General features: G+C 48.1%; 1 protein-coding gene and 1 long non-coding RNA gene across 3 annotated transcripts in view; one reads left to right on the top strand and one right to left on the bottom strand.

Annotated features, from left to right (window-relative positions):
- Positions 1–18,656, top strand: part of RAB31 (RAB31, member RAS oncogene family) — a 113,228-nt gene that overhangs the window by 2,682 nt on the left and 91,890 nt on the right. Inside the window, exon 2 of one of the 2 annotated variants that reach the window (XM_027088848.1) lies at positions 7,532–8,878. The exons of the other annotated variant lie outside the window; for it this stretch is intronic. Within the exon in view, the coding sequence (XP_026944649.1) occupies positions 7,532–7,557 (26 nt within the window). The 3' untranslated portion in view covers positions 7,558–8,878. Of the gene's footprint in view, positions 1–7,531; positions 8,879–18,656 lie in introns of those variants that run through there. 2 annotated transcript variants of the gene reach the window in all.
- LOC113610571 (uncharacterized) lies at positions 16,512–18,407 on the bottom strand. The gene is made up of 2 exons (XR_003429129.1): positions 17,458–18,407; positions 16,512–16,851 (listed from the first exon to the last, which is right to left on the bottom strand). It is a non-coding gene; the product is annotated as an uncharacterized LOC113610571 (long non-coding RNA).

Genomic DNA, 18,656 nt, shown 5'->3' with positions numbered 1-18,656 from the left:
TTTCTGAGCAGATGGAGACCTTGAAGCTCCAATCCCATCACACCATATCCGTGGCCTTCTTTTTTTGAGAGTGGCTCTAGGTTTTAGTCTTGCTTAGGTCGGAAGACATCTTATTTGAAATCTTTGAAAGGGCCAGTGATCTTTTTATCACACTGAGTAATGTGTCTTAAGTTCCCCCCGTTTGGCTGGTCCTGTCCTGGGCAAGATGTGTGTGACAGGGTATGTTCTCAGCGGCTCCTCCAAACAGGGTGATGCTCTGGGTGAGACAGCACTTGGGTGAGGCTACAGCCGTTCTAACTGCTGGGTCTGCTCTCTTGATTTGGGAGAGAAGCCTGTGGATCCGCGGCTGGAAGAGGGAATCAGTGCCAAACCCAGCGTCCTCTCAAAATTTTAAGAGGCGTCCCGGCTCCTTTGTTCTATGTGTGGGAGGCCTGTCTTTTCTGGATGAAGTCTTGCATGCAGCCAGCCCTCAGCTTCCTGTTTTTAGCCATCGCCCCACCTCCCTGAAATCTCAGTCTGACCCAGGCCCTAGCAGCCGTGCCCACTGTGGGCGTCACTGTCTGTTGGGCCCTGGTGAAAAGGTGATGGGAATGAGGACCACTTAGCTGCAGCCCTGCTCGCTCACTGGAGAGGCTGAGGGGCTGGTCCTTTTGTGCCTGGTGATGGTCCCTGTTCCTCAGTGATTACTTGGGGACGTGCTTCCCATTTAAGGCACACGGTTGTGTTTGGCACGGGCGGTGCAGGCTTTCCTCCCTCTCAGCTGAAGCCTCATGCGCCTCGAGGGGCTGGAGGTTCCCCACCGGAGGGTCATATGCAGAAGGTGGCAGTGGAGTGGGCCAGGTGGCATGTACCTGTGCCTTTCAGAACCCTGATGTTAGACGTGTCTGATCTTACTTCTTTTGGTGAGTGCTCTCGGATGGAACCACAGCCATCTGTGGAACATTCCCTGCATGCTTTGTGCTAGCGCAGGGTTTATTTAGCCTACCTGTTAGAGATTTTTGACCTTGCTGCTTTCACGGGTAGACTTCGTCGTGTTTCTCCCAAGCCTTCGTGAGTGCCCTTTCCTGGGATAAGCCGGGCTGTCGTGGAAGTGAGCCGGGCAGGAGGGTGTTGACGGGGGTCTGAGTTGGACTCTTCGGACACATGAGTCTCATTCTTGCCAATAAAGTGCCAATCATCCTGCTTTGTGAATCTCAGCTAGTATTATGAAACATGTAGCTTAAAAACAACTCCATTAAAAACAGCAAAGTATGTTAAAAAAAAAACAAAAACTAACAAAACCAATATTGAGGCAGCAGCTGTTCCAACCCCAAAGGTGGAAAGCTTCCCAGTATGCATTTTTAAAACACATCACCACGTGGCAGAAAGTGAGAGGAGGGAGAGGAGGGGAAGGAGGGGGGGGGGGGGGGCGGGGAGAGGAGGGGGAGAGGGGGAGGGAGAGAAGGAGGAAAGGATATTTCTTGTCTTTCATTATTTCCTCTGGGTGTGTACACTTAAAAACTGCTTCCGAATGGAATCGCTGAGAGATTTATATTTGGACTTCGGTTGTCTTGACGACAGTTTAGAGATCTCTGCCACTTCCTCCACAGCTGAGTGGCATGGTTAAGAGGCCACCGTCAGGGCCTTGGTGAGGCCTCTCCTCTGGCCTCTGTTAGAATCTGCTTAGTGCTTCATCACAGAGCAATCCAGTCCCTGGGATGTGCTGTGACATGTGGGCAGTGGGGACTTCTAGCCTGTCCGGACCTTCACGAGAAAGGGCTGTGGGACCCCCGAACACCCATGAGGCTGCTCACAGCCAGCAGATCGGCCTGAGCTGTGGACGCCGGCACAGCCGGCTGAATGAGGGTGAGCGCTCCTTACCGAAAGTGTTCCATAAGGTTACGTGAATCGTGGGGTCCTTGTGGAAGGAACAATGCATAGGATGGGGAAGCGCAGCCCAGGCAGCCATCAGCATTGCTGTCCAAGCCTGAGATTCTGTTAACATACTCATTTTTGAGGGGCTTCCCTGGTGGCGCAGTGGTTAAGAATCCGCCTGCCAATGCAGGGGACACAGGTTCAAGCCGTGGTCTGGGAATATCCCACATGCCGCGGAGCAACTAAGCCCATGCGCCACAACTGTTGAGCCTGCGCTCTAGAGCCCGCGAGCCACAACTACTGAGCCCGTGAGCCTGGAGCCCGTGCCCTGCAACAAGAGAAGCCACCGCAATGAGAAGCCCACGCACCGCAATGAAGAGTAGCCCCTGCTCGCTGCAACTAGAGAAAGCCCGTGGGCAGCAACGAAGACCCAACGCAGCCAAAAATAAATAAATAAAATTTTAAAAAACCACACATACCCTTTTTTTTTTTCTTTTCCAGAAACTAGCATTTCTTTTTGCGGGGGAAGTGGGGAGGGGAGTGGGGGGATGCAGAGAGGCTAGGAACTTACAGTAATTCGTTTCTTACCTGATTCCTCTATTAAACTGAACCCCTGTGGAAAGTGTGGTTTAGCGTTGGTGACTCTGGGATGAGAATAAATATTCATGATAGAGTGGGACGTCTCCCAGCAGGGCCCAGCGCGTAGTGACACGGAGCCCCCGAGCCGGGCTGCTGGGCTCCACCAGGCCGTCGTTCCTCTTCTGCTCAGGGTCAGTATGGCCGCATCTCACCCTGAGCCCAGCGTGTGCATCAGTCATCTGTGGAGCATTTTCAAACTTCTCTGGTCCCTCCCCAGCCCTTGTCTGTAGCTCTCAGGCGTGCTGCCCACCTCTACCGCCGCCCAGTGTCCCTGTTTCAATGAGTGTGTTGTATCCCCGAGATCTGCTCCAAGGCTCTGGCTGTTGGAAAACAGAAAACTTTACATTTTAAGGTGCCAGGACATGAAAAGATTTTGAGGTCACGCATTAGAACAGGTCTTCAAATTCAGTTTTGTCCAACAGGTTAGACTAATTTTGGTGCTTCCGTGTCTGTACATATTACACTTTCATTTGTCTTAGTTTTTTTAATTTGTCATATGTGTTGGAAATTGGAATAGACTTTCCTTCACTCAGTCGTTCACTGATTATCGAGCACTTCTTTCATGCCGGGAGCTTGGGCGGCTGCAGGTGGACAGGACAGCCACGATCCCTGTCTTCAAGGCACTCTGCTTTTCCCACGACATGGACACAATGACACGTGAACTAAATGACATCACCAGTATCCCTGCGACAGCACTCACCACGGAGCCACGCCCAATAGAATGAACAGAGTAGGATGACAATAAATATTGACTGTCGTCCATCTTATCAGGTGTGAGGACAGGTGAGGGACAAAAAGGTTTTGCTCAAGATCTGTCTTGAGTACCTGCGGTGGATAAGGTGCTGTGTCAGCTGTACTGGAGGTGGGAAGTCGGGAGGCTGGGTTCTAGTCCCGCTTGTGGTGGAGAGGCTCCTGGTTGGGCAGATAAGACAGGAGCTAGCATCCGTGGCCGTGGTGACGAGAAGGATGCTGGAGGTGTCACGTGGCGCCACGGGAGACATGCAGGTTATGTTAAGTGCAGTGGGGGGCTGGGAACTGAGCCATCTGGAAGGTCTTCTGGCGTGGGAAGGATTTGCACAGGGCTTCAAAGGACACGTAGGGCTTGGACAGGGAAGGAAAGGTGGGCATGGACCCCAGGACTGGGAGAGCAGGCTCTGGATCTCACTCTATTTTCTGGAAGGCTGAGGTGGTGGGAGGATGTGGGGAGGTGATGAGCACCGCCTCCCACTCCCAGGCTGACGGCTCTCCTGCTGGCCCCACGGCCTCTAGCAGGGGGTCTTTTATTTTAACTCCCCTTTCCTGTTTTATTTTGAAAAACATCAAACTTACAAAGCAGTTGAAAGAGCAGTAGAACGAATGTCTATAGCCTTCTCACCTGGAGTCAGAAGGGATGACTTTTTGTCACTCTTGCTTTCCTCTCTCTAGTACACAAAAAATATTGGCTTTTCCCCCTGAACCATCTGCAAGTGAGTTGCAGACATTATGACACATCACCCCTACAGTCTTCAGTGTGTATCTTTTAGGGACAAGGACATTCTCCCCCCACACAACTGTAACATCATCATCTCACCTCTGACGTTGAACACAGCAATAGTGTCAGTCATGTAGTTCACATCCAGGATGCAGTCAGGGATCACGTGTTACATTTGCTTCTCACAGCTGCTTCTTAACATCTCTCATCTAAAACCGTTCCTCTCTTTTTTTTTTCCCACCACGACATTTGCGTTTTTGAAGAATCCGGACAGTTGTAGAAAGTTCTAGCATCTCGATTTGTCTGTTTGCTTCTTCGTTGCTTCTTCTGGGTTAAGTGGTGGGAAGACAACCTAGGTGATGTTGAATGGTTGTATCTTTTTCTGTGCTCATATGGAAGTAACTCTTTCTCATTTACCTCTATGGCACTCCTTCAAAAAAATACTCCTGGCTTTTATGAGCAACAGGCAGTGGTGTGTCTGAACAAAACCAAGGGCCTTGATCATGTGGGTCAGACGCTTTAGCGGGGACTGAAGGTGCACAACCGAAATCAGCTCGGGGTGAGTGAGAGGCTGAGCTCACCCACCTACCCATCTGCTCGTCCACCTCCCACCCCCGGGGCTCCCGCGACCCTTCCTGGGCTCTGGGTCCTGACTTTCCACAGAGCACTGACCACTTCCTGACAGACCACATGATTTATTTTCCCCACCTAATTGCTAAAGCTGCTGAGAGTTGCAGATGTCCTGAGGAGTCTGTCAGCAGAAATAAAGAAAAGAAAAGTGGGATTTAACGTTGGGGTCCCGGAGCCAGCTTCTCCTTGTGGAACCTTCTGTCTCGAGTCTTTTTCTGATTATTTCCTTGCTCCTCATGCCCCAGCCCTGCTCTGAATTCTCTGGAGGTGAGGACTGTGCTTCTGCTCGCTCACTATTTAGCCTGGGCTACTCTCAGTTTCCCTAGAGGTGCCCAGATGACCCGGGTTATCGGAAAACTGGGCCCTGGAGAGAAGCGGAACCTAGGGGAGGTCACTTCCCTCCTATTTTCTCTTCTTTGAGCAAGACGCTGGGAAGCTGGATGCCTTTGTATCAACAGTATGCGTTTTTCTGGAAGAAACAGATACCTGAATTCTTCAGAATTACTTCCTTTCTGCCCTCGTGGAATCACTGTTCTAACTAGGACCTGCAGATAAAATGCATCTTCCTAAAAAGTGCCTCTACCCCAGCCTGCCCTGGAGGAGAGAAAAGGGATGGAGGGAAGGAGAGGTTATGCGGGGGTGGGTGGGTTGGAGAAGACAAGGGAAGGGGAAAGAAGTCTGTGTGAGAGAGAGAGAGAGGGAGAATGCCAAGCACAGACACACACACGCACACGCACACACACAGACACACACACAGACACACACGCACAGACACACAGACACACACACAGACACACACGGGGTATCACATAAAGGAGAATGACAAGCACACACACACAGACACACACACACAGACACGCACACAGACACACACACACAGACACAGACACGCACAGACACACAGACACGCACAGACACGCACGCACACAGACACGCACACACACACAGACACGCACACATGCACACACACAGACACACACACAGACACAGATACACAGACACACACAGACACAGACACGCACAGACACACACAGAGAATGACAAACACACAGACACACACAGAGAATGACAAGCACACACAGACACATGCGCGCACACGCGCGGTATCACATAAAGCTTGCCCTCTGCTGGCAGGGGAAAAGAGCAAAGCCTCCCTCCCTCCCTCCCTCCCTTTATCAAACGATTGGCCAGGGCATTTACATTTGTAGCAAGCTTAATTAAGAAAGTCTTTTTTAAAAAAAAAAAATCTCATAGCATCAATACTTAAAAGACATCTTTCATTTGGGGAGGTAAGATATTTTCTAAGCTTTTAATAACAAACTTCTGAAAAGCTATTTTTTTTCATTATCCGTGCCCATCTTAATTAGATTTTGAACCTAATGATGAGGTGGGGGAAAGGATTAAGGAGTAAAATGATGGACGTCGATTTGGGTTTGAGATGGCAAAGGCTAGGGATACAGGATGGCGCCTTTAACCTTGTTTCTTTATAATGACACGTAACCGTGCCAACTTGCTGATGTCCTGTTTCCTCGGGTGAGTTGGAAATCCTGCAGCTGTGAAGACAGCATCCTGCCTGCCCTCCTGCACCTCGCAGCTCACCTCCTCATGGTTTTTCTTCCTCTGTCTTTTGTTTTATGTCCAGCGGGCTCCTTTATTTTATGGTCAACATCCAGCCCACCGTCCTGCTCCAGAGTTTTCCTGCTGTCTCTGTTCTTTCAGCTCCACATTCTTCCATTGTTTTGTTTCCTTTTTCTCTCCCCTTCTAGTCAGTGAATCATCAGTCTGTCCTTTAAAGAGACACCCAGGGCTTGGCTGTTAGAGGAAAATGTTTCTGGCTCTGCTTTCCATCCCTCCCTTCCCCACTGAGTGGGGAGTGTGCTGAGCCCCAGTGCTTGACCTTTCCTCCTGCTGCCAGTGTAGCCCAGAAACCTGGCCAGACTTACCCTGTGGGGAGTAACGAAGGCATTTCATGAATCTTCTTGTTTTAGTGTAAAATAAAACAACAAAAAGGCGTCTGTGTAAAGTAAATTAGGATTTCACTAATGGGTCGTGTGCTGTGGGGATGAAGAGAGACCCTTACCAGGTGTGTGCATGACTGCCATGTGGGCAGGTGTAATGACTTCCCGCGGGGGTGTGGGGTCTGTCCTTGGGTTTCCAGCCCAGCAGGGCCCTTGGGCTGATAGGGTGGGAAGCGGGAGGTGAAGTAACAGCACTAGGAGACCCCTGGGATGTCACATGATGCTCAATGGCCAGGTAAGGGGGTGGAGTTTGGGCATGGCTGGTGGAGGGGAGGCTGTAGGTGTCTGAGGATGAGGCTGGGTGCAGAGGAGGGACCGAGAGTGGCCTTGTTTACACCGAGCAGAGACAGGAAAAGGTTCCGAAAGGACTCGAATGCACGTCCAAGTGGTTATGCGGGTGCGCCTGGGCCTGATTCGTGCTCACAAATAACTTATTCTTTCTCGTTTGGTTCTGTGCGTTGGTTTATTTAGTGAGCCTGCATTACTAGTGTAATTAACTTAAAACCTGTAAAAATTTACTGCAGGACCCGGGGAGATGTTTGCTGGGTAGAGATCGTTTGGTTGTTGCTGGAAATAACGGGTACACCGATATAAAATTGGAAGGTAATTTGGACGCAACATTGTAAAATCAACTATACTTCAGTTAAAAAAAAAGAAAAAGAAAGTAAATTTGGGTTGTTATTCAGGCTCCTGTTCCATCGCCATGGCAGGGGCGGTGGGGTGGGCAGGGGCATTCCGGGCGTGGTCAGTGGCCCCCCGTTTGGCTTCCCCACCTGTCCCTGATCTAGGGTTTCTCCAAATGGGTCTGGGAGAGGCGTGGGCCTGCCGATCTGTCCTGTGGGATCTGCAGGTTGTCTGTGCTTGTTCATTTCTATGCTGCTCTTTGAAAGGTAAATAAAATTACATCTGGATCTTCCAGGTGATCCTCCTGTAACAAAACTATAGCAACTTTAATGTCCGTTAAAACTGGCCAAGGAGAGGAGAACCCAGGCAGTCAGCACAGATATCGCGTTGGGGCCACGTGATGACCGAGCGGTTCCGGAGCAGGTGCCTCAGGTATTGATGGACCTGCTCCAGGGTTGGGCACAGCAGGCAGCGGAGTGGACCCACTGTCCCTGACCTCACGGAACCTACATCCTAGGAGTGACTGTGATTGAGAGCTCTGGGCCCCTGATGTGACAGATGGTGACAGGCGCCCTGCAGAGAAAGCCAGGATGGGCCAGGTGGTCCCATCCCCTACGTGGAGCTGCACCCTCCCCTGCACTTGGACAGTGCAGCTCCAAGTAGGGGCTTGAGAAAGTCCTCGCCAAGACAGCCTTTAAGTAAACACAGAGACCATATTCTTGAGCCGGCTGGGCCCTCCTGGCAGAGGGAACCCCACGCTGGGGTGGGAGCCGCAGGCTGGCCAGTGTGGCTGGAACAGTGACCAGTGGGAAGAGGGCAGAAGTGGGGTTGGGGGCCTGTTAATTGGGGTCTCGCGGGCCGGTGTGGGAACTGTGGCGTCTCCTGGGAATCCAGCGGGGGCCATGGAAGGTTTTTGTGCAGGGACAGTGATCTGGCTCGTCCATCATGGTGGTCAGCCTAGCGGCCACATGGAGGGTAGACCACTGGAGGATGCATGCAGGGGAGCCTGTGGCAGGCTGTGACCTTGGTCGCGAGCAGGGTCCCGATCGGGCTGTTTGGAAGGAAGAACTGACAAACTTTGCTGACAGATGTTGTGTGGAATGCAAGGGAAGTAACCCATCCCGGGCACAGGGTGACAGAGCACTCTGACCTTGGGACTGACCACAGCCCTGAACTGTTGTTCTTCAGGTAGCAACACCATCCGTCGTATTAGGTTAATGTTCATTTGAATGGCACTGGTCTGATAATTTAATTTGTATTTAATTAATGCATTTGTCTTTATTTTATAGCTCTAGAATAACAAAAACAGTTTGTGGGTACTTTTACTATTTGTATACAGTATATTTACACAAGTAATATCTGTGTTGGGTCCGTGGGGTTGCTTTTCTCTTTAAAAGAGCTTTTAGAACCTTAACAGGGCCTGAGAAGCATGGCCCTGAGAATGTTTTGTAAAGAAAGACGTCTGTGTAAAAAGATGAGTTGTAAAATTTAAAAACAATAAATAAAGTAAAAAGATGAGTTGTATTCTTTCTAGACCTCCACCTCAGGTTAGGCTAATCTTAGTAAGACAACTAGTAGAATATTTTTTTTCAATAAGAATAGAAATATTTTTGAAGTTTTTGCTAAAGTTATAATTGATGTAATTTACTGATTTGGATATGTTGCAGCAACATACTGATTTGAACATGTTGGTGGGAATTGCATCATTGCACATTTCGCTCCCAGCAGCCCTGTGCTTCCGTTTTGGTAATCATAGTTATTGTGTCACAGCTAACCATGTACACACCCTTATTCTTGCTTGTGAGCCATGTAGTTACAGATGCTCTGCTGGGGTCTTCTCCTTATGTCCTTGACTTCTTTCTTATTAAAAATTTCCATGGGTAAAAGAAAAACAGTAACTATAAACTCACCAGCACTGTAATAATTTGTAGTTGCCCCCAGCCCTAATCACAGCAACAGTGACAGCAGTAACCGTTGAGAAGGAATTGAAGCAAAACCTTATTCTGTTCTTTCTCAATCAGGAAAGTGCTTCAGAATGCCTTTTATGAAGAGGGATGTCTTGAAATCACTCTAGTTTATGAGTATCCCTGTAATCAAGACAGCTGACACCTACTGAGAGTAACTTACATACCGGACACCATGCTGTTTCAGTTTTCCACTGCCTTGTGACAAGCCACCCCAAACTTAGTGCTTAAAGTAACAGTTTATTTTTCCTTCTCATTATTTAAAAAATAGTTCAGCAATTTGAACCAGGTTTGAAGTACTTCCCTGGAAGAAAAAGGCAGGGTCCTGGCCAGGCTTGGGGAGGTGTGATGGAGGGGCCTGTATTAGCTGTGAAGAGGCAAAGTGCTGTATCAGCTGGGAGGCTGGGACGCATCCAGGACACCACCATGCACGGTGACAGTGACACAGACGTCCCCTCTGTTTGCTTAGCACCTTGCAGGGGCAGCGTGGGGTCCGTAAGTTGTCGCGTTGAGTCCTCGGACCGCCCTGTGTGGGGGCCCCTGTCTCTGGTTTGTGGTGTGAGAGGAGCCTTGGCAGGTCCCAGGGCTGTGTGTGCGGAGTGGCCTTGAGCTTGGCTTTATCTGTTGCCCATTTTCCAGCTCATGTGCAGGAAGCCCTGATTTCCAGGCCTTTTTTCCTTCGCTCCCTCAGGGGATCCGTGTTAAGCGCTGTAACTGGGTTCAGGAAATGTCAGGTTGCAAACTGTGGTCCATCATGACGGCCCACCTGCTGAATGGCGGGCCTGCGGGTGTTAGGAGTTTCTAAGGCTGCAGTTGAACTGTCAGCGCGGCTGGACGGGCCTCTTGCCAGCGGAGCACAGTGCGTGGTGGGTCACCTTTGGGCCGGCAGACGTGGGTGTTTACTCTGGCTTTGGCACTTCCTAGCTCGATTCCCCTGGCAAATCACATAACTGCCTGGGTCCAGTTCCCTCCTTTGTAAGATGCTGGCAGTTTGCACAGACATCCCCTCTAACCCTGCCTGGTGTGTCATGGGAATATGCTCTTACCTCTTCTTCCCCAAACCATTTTACACCCTGAGAATCTCAAGGCTTAAGAGAGTTTAAGTAGGTTCTTTCCACAAGAGAATCTCCAGTTGAGAAGTTTTCTTTACTCTGCTTAGCTAAGGGATCTGGCCAAGCATAGGTGGTAAGTAATAGCTTTTGACTTGCTGTGTTACACTTCAGAATTTCATTCCTTTAATGAATTTGAACAAATTTCTAACCTACTCTTTAAATTTTTTTTTTATAAATTTGATGGTATAAGGTGTAGGCATGTCACTTTGATACACTTATGTGTTGTAACACGATTGCCAGTGTAGTCGTATAAATATTTGTCGCATTGCATAATTCTAGTACAATTTTTGTATTCATTATACTGTGCCTTAGATCTCTATGGCTTATGTACTCCTTGTTACGAGTTTGTGCCCTGAACAATAGCAATCTTATCCCCCCGACCCCCAATCCCCTGGTCGCCACCATTTTACTGTCTGTTTTTTACAGGTTTAACTTTTTTAGATTTGACATATAAGTGGTATCACCCAGTACTTGTCTTTCTCTGTCTGACTTACCTCATGTAGCATCATGTGCTCAAGGTCCATCCATGTTGTCACAGATGGGAGGATGTCTTCCTTTCTCATGGCTGAATAATACTCTGTTGTGTGGATGTACCACATCTTTTTCATCCAGTCATTCGCTGATGAGCGTTTGGCTTGTTTCCATATCTGGGCTATTGTGAATAATATTGTGGTTAACAAGGGAATGCAGATATCTCGTTGAAATCCTGTTTTCATTTCCTTTGGGTATAAACCCAGAAATGGAATTGGTAGATCATATGGTAGCTCTATTTTTAATGTTTTGAGGAACCTCAATATTACTTTCCATAGCGTTGGACCAATTTACATTCCTGCCACAGTGCACAAGCGTTCCCTTTGCACTGCATTCTCACCAGAACCTGTTGTCTTCTTGGTGATGGCCGTTCTAACAGGTATAAGTTGATATCTCATGGTGATGTAACATATTCTTTACATTAAAAAAAATTCTTTTAACGTTTAAAAAAAATTTTTTTTTTTTTTAAATTTTGGCTGCACCGGTCTTAGTTGTGGCATTCAGTATCTTTAATTGTGGCATGTGGTATCTTTTCAGTTGCAGCATGCATGTGGGATCTAGTTCCCAGACCAGGGATCAAACCTGGGCCCCCTGCATAGGGAGTGTGGAGTCTTACCCACTGGACGACTAGGGAAGTCCCTCTTTACATTTTTTTTTTTTTGGCGGTACGCGGGCCTCTCACTGTTGTGGCCTCTCCCATTGTGGAGCACAGGCTCCGGATGCGCAGGCTAAGCAGCCATGGCTCACGGGCCCAGCCACTCCGCGGCATGTGGGATCTCCCGGACTGGGGCACGAACCCGTGTCCCCTGCATCGGCAGGCGGACTCTCAACCGCTGCGCCACCAGGGAAGCACTTTCTTTACATTTTTATACTGAAGTATAATATTAGTGCAAAAAAGTGCACAAATCTTAATATAGTGCATACTGGATTTTTACAAATTGAACAAACCTATGTAAATGCCCAGATCAAAAACCAGAATATTCCTATTCAGTGTTTAGGATATGATTTCCTGCCACTTTACCAACACTGAATATCACCAGAACTTTTTATCTTCGCTAATATTATAGATTAAAAATGATAATCTGTTCTAATTTGATTTCATTAATTATGAATGACAGTGATCATCTTTTCATATGTTTATTGACTTACTGTTTTTTTTGTTACCTACACATTCACATCATTTACCTAATTTTTATTGGGTTGTTTTTCTTATTGATTTGTGAGAACTCTTTGTATATTAAGAAACCAAATCCTGGCCTCTCTCACATTCTGAGATGGCCCACACTCTGTCTGTGGAGTGTGTTTCTCTCTAAAGAAATCCACTTCTTACCTATCAAAAAAAAAAAAAAAAAAAAAAAAGGAAACCAAATCCTTTGTCATCTGTATTGTACAAACTTTTCTTCAGTTTGTTACTTTCTAGTTTACCTTTTTACTGAATTAAAAAAATCATATCAATATTTTAAAATCTTTATTTAGTCAAATATATCAGTCTTTTCCTTTATGGTTTTGTTGTCTATGTCTTGCTTAGAAAGTTGTTCCACATTCTAGTATTATAAAATTTTTTACCTATATTTTAATTTTGCTCTTGTACTTTCATAGTGTCTTAAAATTTTTTTTAATTAAAAAAAATTTTTTTTGGTCATGTGGCATTTATTTTGGTACAAAGAGCCAGGCTGGGATTCAAGTTTTTTGTTTTTTTCTTCACTCCAAATGTCTAGGTAGTTGTTTTAATACTGTTTATTGATTAAGTCTTCATTATTTACTGATCTGTTAGGTTATTTTTATCATAAATGAAATCTCATTTTCATTTATGAAATGAAAATGTGGATTTTCATTTCATGAAAATGTGTATGTGGATCTGTTTCTGGACTCTATATTGTTCTATTAAAAATACACTGATTTCTGAATCCATCAGATTCAGGAAAGTTTAGAAATAGCATGAAGGAGTCACTTTTGGGGACTGAATGGTTCAGGGGGCCTTGGACACTCAGGGCTGCAATTTGGATCTAGTTCATTGGTTTGCTCATGGAACCACTATTAACGTGTACGAACTTTGTAGGTACAAGTGTATTGAGAGTTGCGTTCGTCTGTGACAATGTCCTTAGCGAGAATGATAATCTGGAACACTGCATATATTGAATTCATTCAGTGGTTACCGGAAGGTGCTTTAATGAATGAAAAATTTGAGGGTGGCTAAAGGGAAAGAGTGATGCTGTGAGCTGAGCTTAGCTGGGTGGTACCTGGCTCTGAAGTGCAATGGCTTCTGTGTTTGGACCAGTTATAGAAAAATAAGCAGGTGGAGTGGTGAGTTACAGTTTCCACCATCTACAGCACTTGGGTGTTTTCCGTGCTGTGAATCTTTATATTTTTCCCCTTCAGTGTGAGTGGGATTACTTCCATTGGAGTTAGTCCAGAAAGTGCTATGTCAGTGGGAAGTGTGAGTCTAAAAGTTAGGGATACATCAAGCTTAACGTATAACACAGTCCATTTAAAATGATCCTAGGGCTTCCCTGGTGGCGCAGTGGTTGAGGGTCCGCCTGCCGATGCAGGGGACGTGGGTTCGTGCCCCGGTCCGGGAGGATCCCACATGCCGCGGAGCGGCTGGGCCCATGAGCCATGGCCGCTGAGCCTGCGCGTCTGGAGCCTATGCTCCGCAACGGGAGAGGCCACAGCAGTGAGAGGCCCACGTACCGAAAAAAAAAAAAAAAAGATCCTAGATCCTAGGCTCTTCATCTCCCCCAAATAGTGAGCAGGGCTGGAGTCCTTCTTCGTGACAAATTAATGCTTTCTGATGCCTGTAGCGCTGGACTGTAGGGCATATGCTCCGGTCAGGGAAGCGCTGACCCCACATCACGGCGGGTCCAGCACTGTTGTTGCCAGTCAGGTGGGGCAGAGGCTGCTTCCAGGAGGATGCACTTCAGTATTGAGGGCGAATCCAGAGGCCCAGGTTCGCCTTCTTTCTAGGAGAATTTTGATTCTTCCTTTCCTCATGGAGTCCCAACCCGAACGCCAGCCTCCCATTTTCCTGGGCTGTCATCACTTCCAGGAGTCACCCAGGAGGGGTGTGGACAGGCTGCTGCCTGCCTCCCAGTTCACAGCCTCTGCTCCTGCCCTGGGGGGCCAATCCGCGTTCCCTCAGGCGCTGTGTCCCAGCCCCTCTGCCGCCAGCCTCTCCTCTGTCTTCAGGCTCACCTTCCCTCCCGTGAACCCTCACACGTGAATCCACGCACGTGACTGGTGAAATTTCACGCGTGTGAAACAGGCTCATAGCTCTGTGACGGAACTCACTTTAGCTGGAATGTTAATTGCCCATCGTTCTCAAATATCACAGGATGGAAGACTTGCTTGGCTTAGTTTCAGATCAAACGTAGGGAGAGAACGATTCTCAGAGCACCTGAAAAGTGCCTGAGGAAAGAGCTGCTTCTCCTCTTGAACTAAACTGAATTTTGTCTGGAGTTGGGTGCAGTGTCCAGTCTGAGTTGTATAAGCCATGGAATTAGATGCAGGGAATGTGGTCGATGCTTGTCTTTTATTTTAGGAAATTCCTTGTAGCATTACTTTCAGAGGGAAGCAGATCCTGCCTTCTGAATAGAGGCGAAAAAGGCCAAGAACCTCTTTGGCAGCTTGGTCACGGGCAGGTGACCTAGTTCCACCAGCCTGGGGCCTGCGCCCTGGCCCTTGCCCAGGAGCCGCGATGGCAGTGACCTTGCAGGCGGCTGTGGGGAGCCGTGCCTGGCAGACCTCCCCGGCCCGCCTGATGTCCTGGTGTGATTTCGGCGGCGACCGCAGCTCTCCAGCTTCCTGAAAATCCCCGGTTAATTGGTACGACTCACCCCACCCCCCAGTTGTGCTCTTAGGTGCTGAGGGTTCAGTGGACACACCCTCACCTAATGCCTCGTCAGCCCAGGCCCGCCTACATCCTCTCTCTCATTTTTTAGCTCGAGTTAATTCATTCTCCTCCGGCCCTCAACCCAGCTCCGACTATTCTGCTGTGTTTATGGTGCCTTTTTGTTTCCAGGCCGACATCTTTTCAGGAACTCTCTTTTAGCTTGAATGCCCTGCGTGGAGCCCTGGCCGGGGCCGCAGGTGTGGTGAGGTTGTCGGCATCAGAGCCGGGTCGGCAGACTGCAGGTGTGGACGACTAGGTCCTATCGAGCGAAGGTCATGAGCGCACGACACCTCCCTGGCCTTGACTCCCAGCGGCTCTGTGGGCCTGTGCAGGCTGCGTAAGGATGAGGGGTGAGGGGCCAGCCAGCTGACGACGTGCAGGTCCCAGGGCCTGAAGGCCACACAGCAGACCCGGCCTCAGTGACTAATGCAGGGGAGATGGAAGACGCAGCTATGGGTGACAGAAGGGGCACCGGGAGGCGGTCCTCGGCTCTGGCCCCTGGAAGCTCCCTGGGGTGGGGACTGCTCTGTGTTCTTGGGCTCTGGGACCGAGTCACCGTGCAGGGACGGACTCCCCAGGTGATGCCAAGGCTGTCTCATCTGTGTGCCAGGAGTGTTGTGTGTGATTTTATTCTAGCAAAATCTATTTCTTCTTTTGAAAAGGGGCCCTTTTTCCCATTCTTTACCGTCTTGATGTAGAGAGTAAATAGCATCTTCTCTGTCATTATTGAAACTTTTAATTTTGCTTCTGGACTCTAGATCCTAAACCTAGAACTGAAGCTCTAGAAGCTTGCTGCCCACCGCTGTCACTACTCTGTCCCCCTGTCGGGACTGCAGAGGACCGGAGCTGGCCCGGGGCCTCCAAGCAGGTGACGCTCAGTGACGCTGGAGGTGAGGGAGCCTTCTCTGTGACTGAGGGGGGTCCCTCTTGTTCATTTATTGATTGTTAGAGCTGAAATTTCCCGATGTGTGTGGATTTGTATTCGTTCATTTGTAAACTCAGAACATCAAAATGGTGGCATTCATCCTGGGAATTTTTGGCAAATATTTGCTGATGGTGTTAACATGATATCAGGTGTCTAAAGCCCAATTCAGCAAATGTTAATGATTAGATTCGCCAAAGGCAACAGAAGTCTTAAGTGGGTTATGCTTTCAGCTTCTAAAAAGCCTTCAGACTATTACAGTGGTGATAAATTTGCTTGAAAATGGTGTATAATTTGTGTTAGAATACACAAATGTATATTAAAAGCACAGTACTGTTTTATGTGAACTTCCAAGTTTTCCCCTAAGACTAAAAAGTAGTGCTTTGAGATGTTGGATAAGAGGGACAAGGGCTCATTATTTTTGTTTTAAAATCTGTGTTGTCTCTAGTTTACTCTTTCAAATGTCTATTAAAATGTATTACCTGTCTGCACTTATGCATGTTTTATATGCCAATTGTAAGGATGGATCAATGGATTTATGTGTCTAGCAGGAGGTCGGTTAATTGGTTTTGAATGGTTTGCCAAGGTGACACTGTCAGTTTTATGACTTTTCATAGATGATGGATTCCGCTCCTGTGACAAGGTCACGCACATAAAAATTCCAAACGCCATAAAAAGCGCGGTTCCATATGCCAGTTTAATTCCGTCGCAGAGCTGGCAATGCCATCTGTTTCAATCTAAGGTTAGCCCCAGTCCTGCCTCTGTAGCAGGTGATCACACAAACACCTAGTTTCCTAATACATGTAACATAATGAAAATATATAGCATAGAAAATAATGGATGCGTAGCATAGGTCATTTCAATCTGTAAGTGTATTTATTTTGGTTGTAGTTGAGGGTGAGTGGGAGGTAGAGTGTAGCGTCCATAATTCAGGATGGCGAGGGTCATGCTGGTCTCTCGTGCTGACAGTCTGTTGCCCCTCTACTGCTCGGTGTCGGGTGGGTAAACACTGCTGTTAATTACGTGCTGCTCCTAATGGGCAGATGTCTGTCGTTCTCGACTGCAGCTCTTCACCAAAAATGGAGTGACCAAAGTGAATTGGTTGTGTTTATTATTCTGGTCACGGGACACAGCAGGTGTCACAGCAGATCCATCTCAGCTTGGTAATAGGTCATTGAGAAGGCAGAAAACCGCAGGCTAGAACAAATTGACCCATACCTGTCATAAAATCTCAGGTAATGACGGTTGGGTGGTTATGTGTGGTGCAGCTGAAATATATAGCATAAGGCATCCAAGCTGGGGGTCTCTAAATAGGTCAGAGGGTTCCAGCAGATACCCCACCCCCTTCTGCTGCTTTTAAGGGCTGTTGTTGCTGAATGGTCATAAAAAGAGTTTTGTCTGCTCTAACGCTAACCAACAAGACAGGACTATCAACGACTTGGTCCTGGCATCCGGCCTGCCAGCCAGCATTTAAAGGATGCTCGCTGCCGTGGCAACCCCGCTGGGCCTTATGTGTGTGAAAGTAGATGCAGCTGCTGGAGAAGGACCAGAGCCACCCAGCAGGGCAGAGAGTACCGCCTGGTTCAAATGATGCCCTGCCAGCCCGGGCCACTGGGAAACTGGGTGGTGGACAGACCACCTGCGATAGCTAAATATGGGTGAGTGGCATTTTCCAAAGAAGGACATATTCTGGGAAGAATATGGGTTTAAAGAAATGGTATATTGTCATACTTTACAGGTAAATCTCATAAATTGGGATTCGGAAATTGTGAGAATTCAGACACAGGGCCAGGATGAATTTACCTTATAAATGAATGAGGAATAAACAGGTGATGAGGTTCAACAAGCTCTAAGGATAATTCATAGCCAGTTTAGAGGGATATGCAGGTTTTTAAGTTTCTTCGATGTGCTGTATTGAGGATACAGGCTGAGCTGCTGAAATAAGAGATCCGAAAGTCTGGTGACTTAAGCAGGAGAGAAATCGTCTCTTTCTTCTTGATCAGTCCTGGTGGCTGGTTCAGGATGCTCTGATGGTTTACGGGGTCAACACATTGCCTCTGCTTCCACCCCGTTGGCCAGAACCAAGACCCCTGACCGCCTCGACCAGCAGGGGTGGCGGGGCTCTTTTTCTGATGGTGAAGGGGAGCATGGGTATCGTGGAGCGATACTAGTTTCTCCCATAAGCACCTTTTGTGTTCCAACAAGGTCACTGCCGGACTATGAATTTGAAGACTGTGAGTTTATGGCTTGATCGGAGCTTTGACTTGATTTGTCCTTTCAGACTCTGGACTCGAAGGAGAGAGAAGCGAGCCTTAAGCTGGCTTGTGGAACCTCTTCAACTCAGATCCCTCACTTGTCAAACGTTGATAACACTGTCTGTCTCAGCGAGTTGTAACGGTTACACAGCACAAGTAACCTGAGAACACTGGGGTTCCTGCCTGTCATATGATAACTTCTGGGTAGGACTAAGTTTGTTCTTCCTCTCTAGGGGACCGGTAGAGGTCATCTACTTCCCTGATGCTTCTGGAAAAACAAGTTGACTTACTCAGCAGTTACTTTAACTTGCCTCATTGCACCAGGATTACACCACTTTACAGTAAAAGTATTTTTAGTTCTCCAAATGCAAATTTTAAAATTCTGTGATGAACTAATGTTCACCCAGAGGCAACTCACACCATCATGACACATCTTCTGGCCCCATTGCACCCGTGCTAGAAAGAAGGGATAACAAAAAAGCAGGTTTCTTTGGGAAATGAGGTACGCACGCTGCCTTGTGGGAATCTGCAGTGGCAGCCGTGGCCTCGAAGCAGGCTTTGGGGGTCGTGAGCTGTAGTCTCCAGGCAGTGCAGACGTGCTCCTCCTGGCTGGTACCCTGGGGTCCCTGGGTCTTGAGCCCAGACCCTGTCAGGAAGCTGCTGGTCCTGGGCAAGACCCCAGCACGTGCTGCTTTCAGGCAGGTGGGACTCCTGCTGGGGCATCGCATGCTGTGAAGTGTGAGGTGG

The sequence above is a fragment of the Aethalodelphis obliquidens genome, unplaced genomic scaffold, assembly GCF_003676395.1.
Source record: "Aethalodelphis obliquidens isolate GAN/ISIS:26980383/991018 unplaced genomic scaffold, ASM367639v1 scaffold63, whole genome shotgun sequence".
Classification (NCBI taxonomy): Eukaryota; Metazoa; Chordata; class Mammalia; order Artiodactyla; family Delphinidae; genus Aethalodelphis; species Aethalodelphis obliquidens.
The sequence above is the reverse complement of the archived record's forward strand: the minus strand, read 5'-3'. Positions and strand labels throughout refer to the sequence as shown.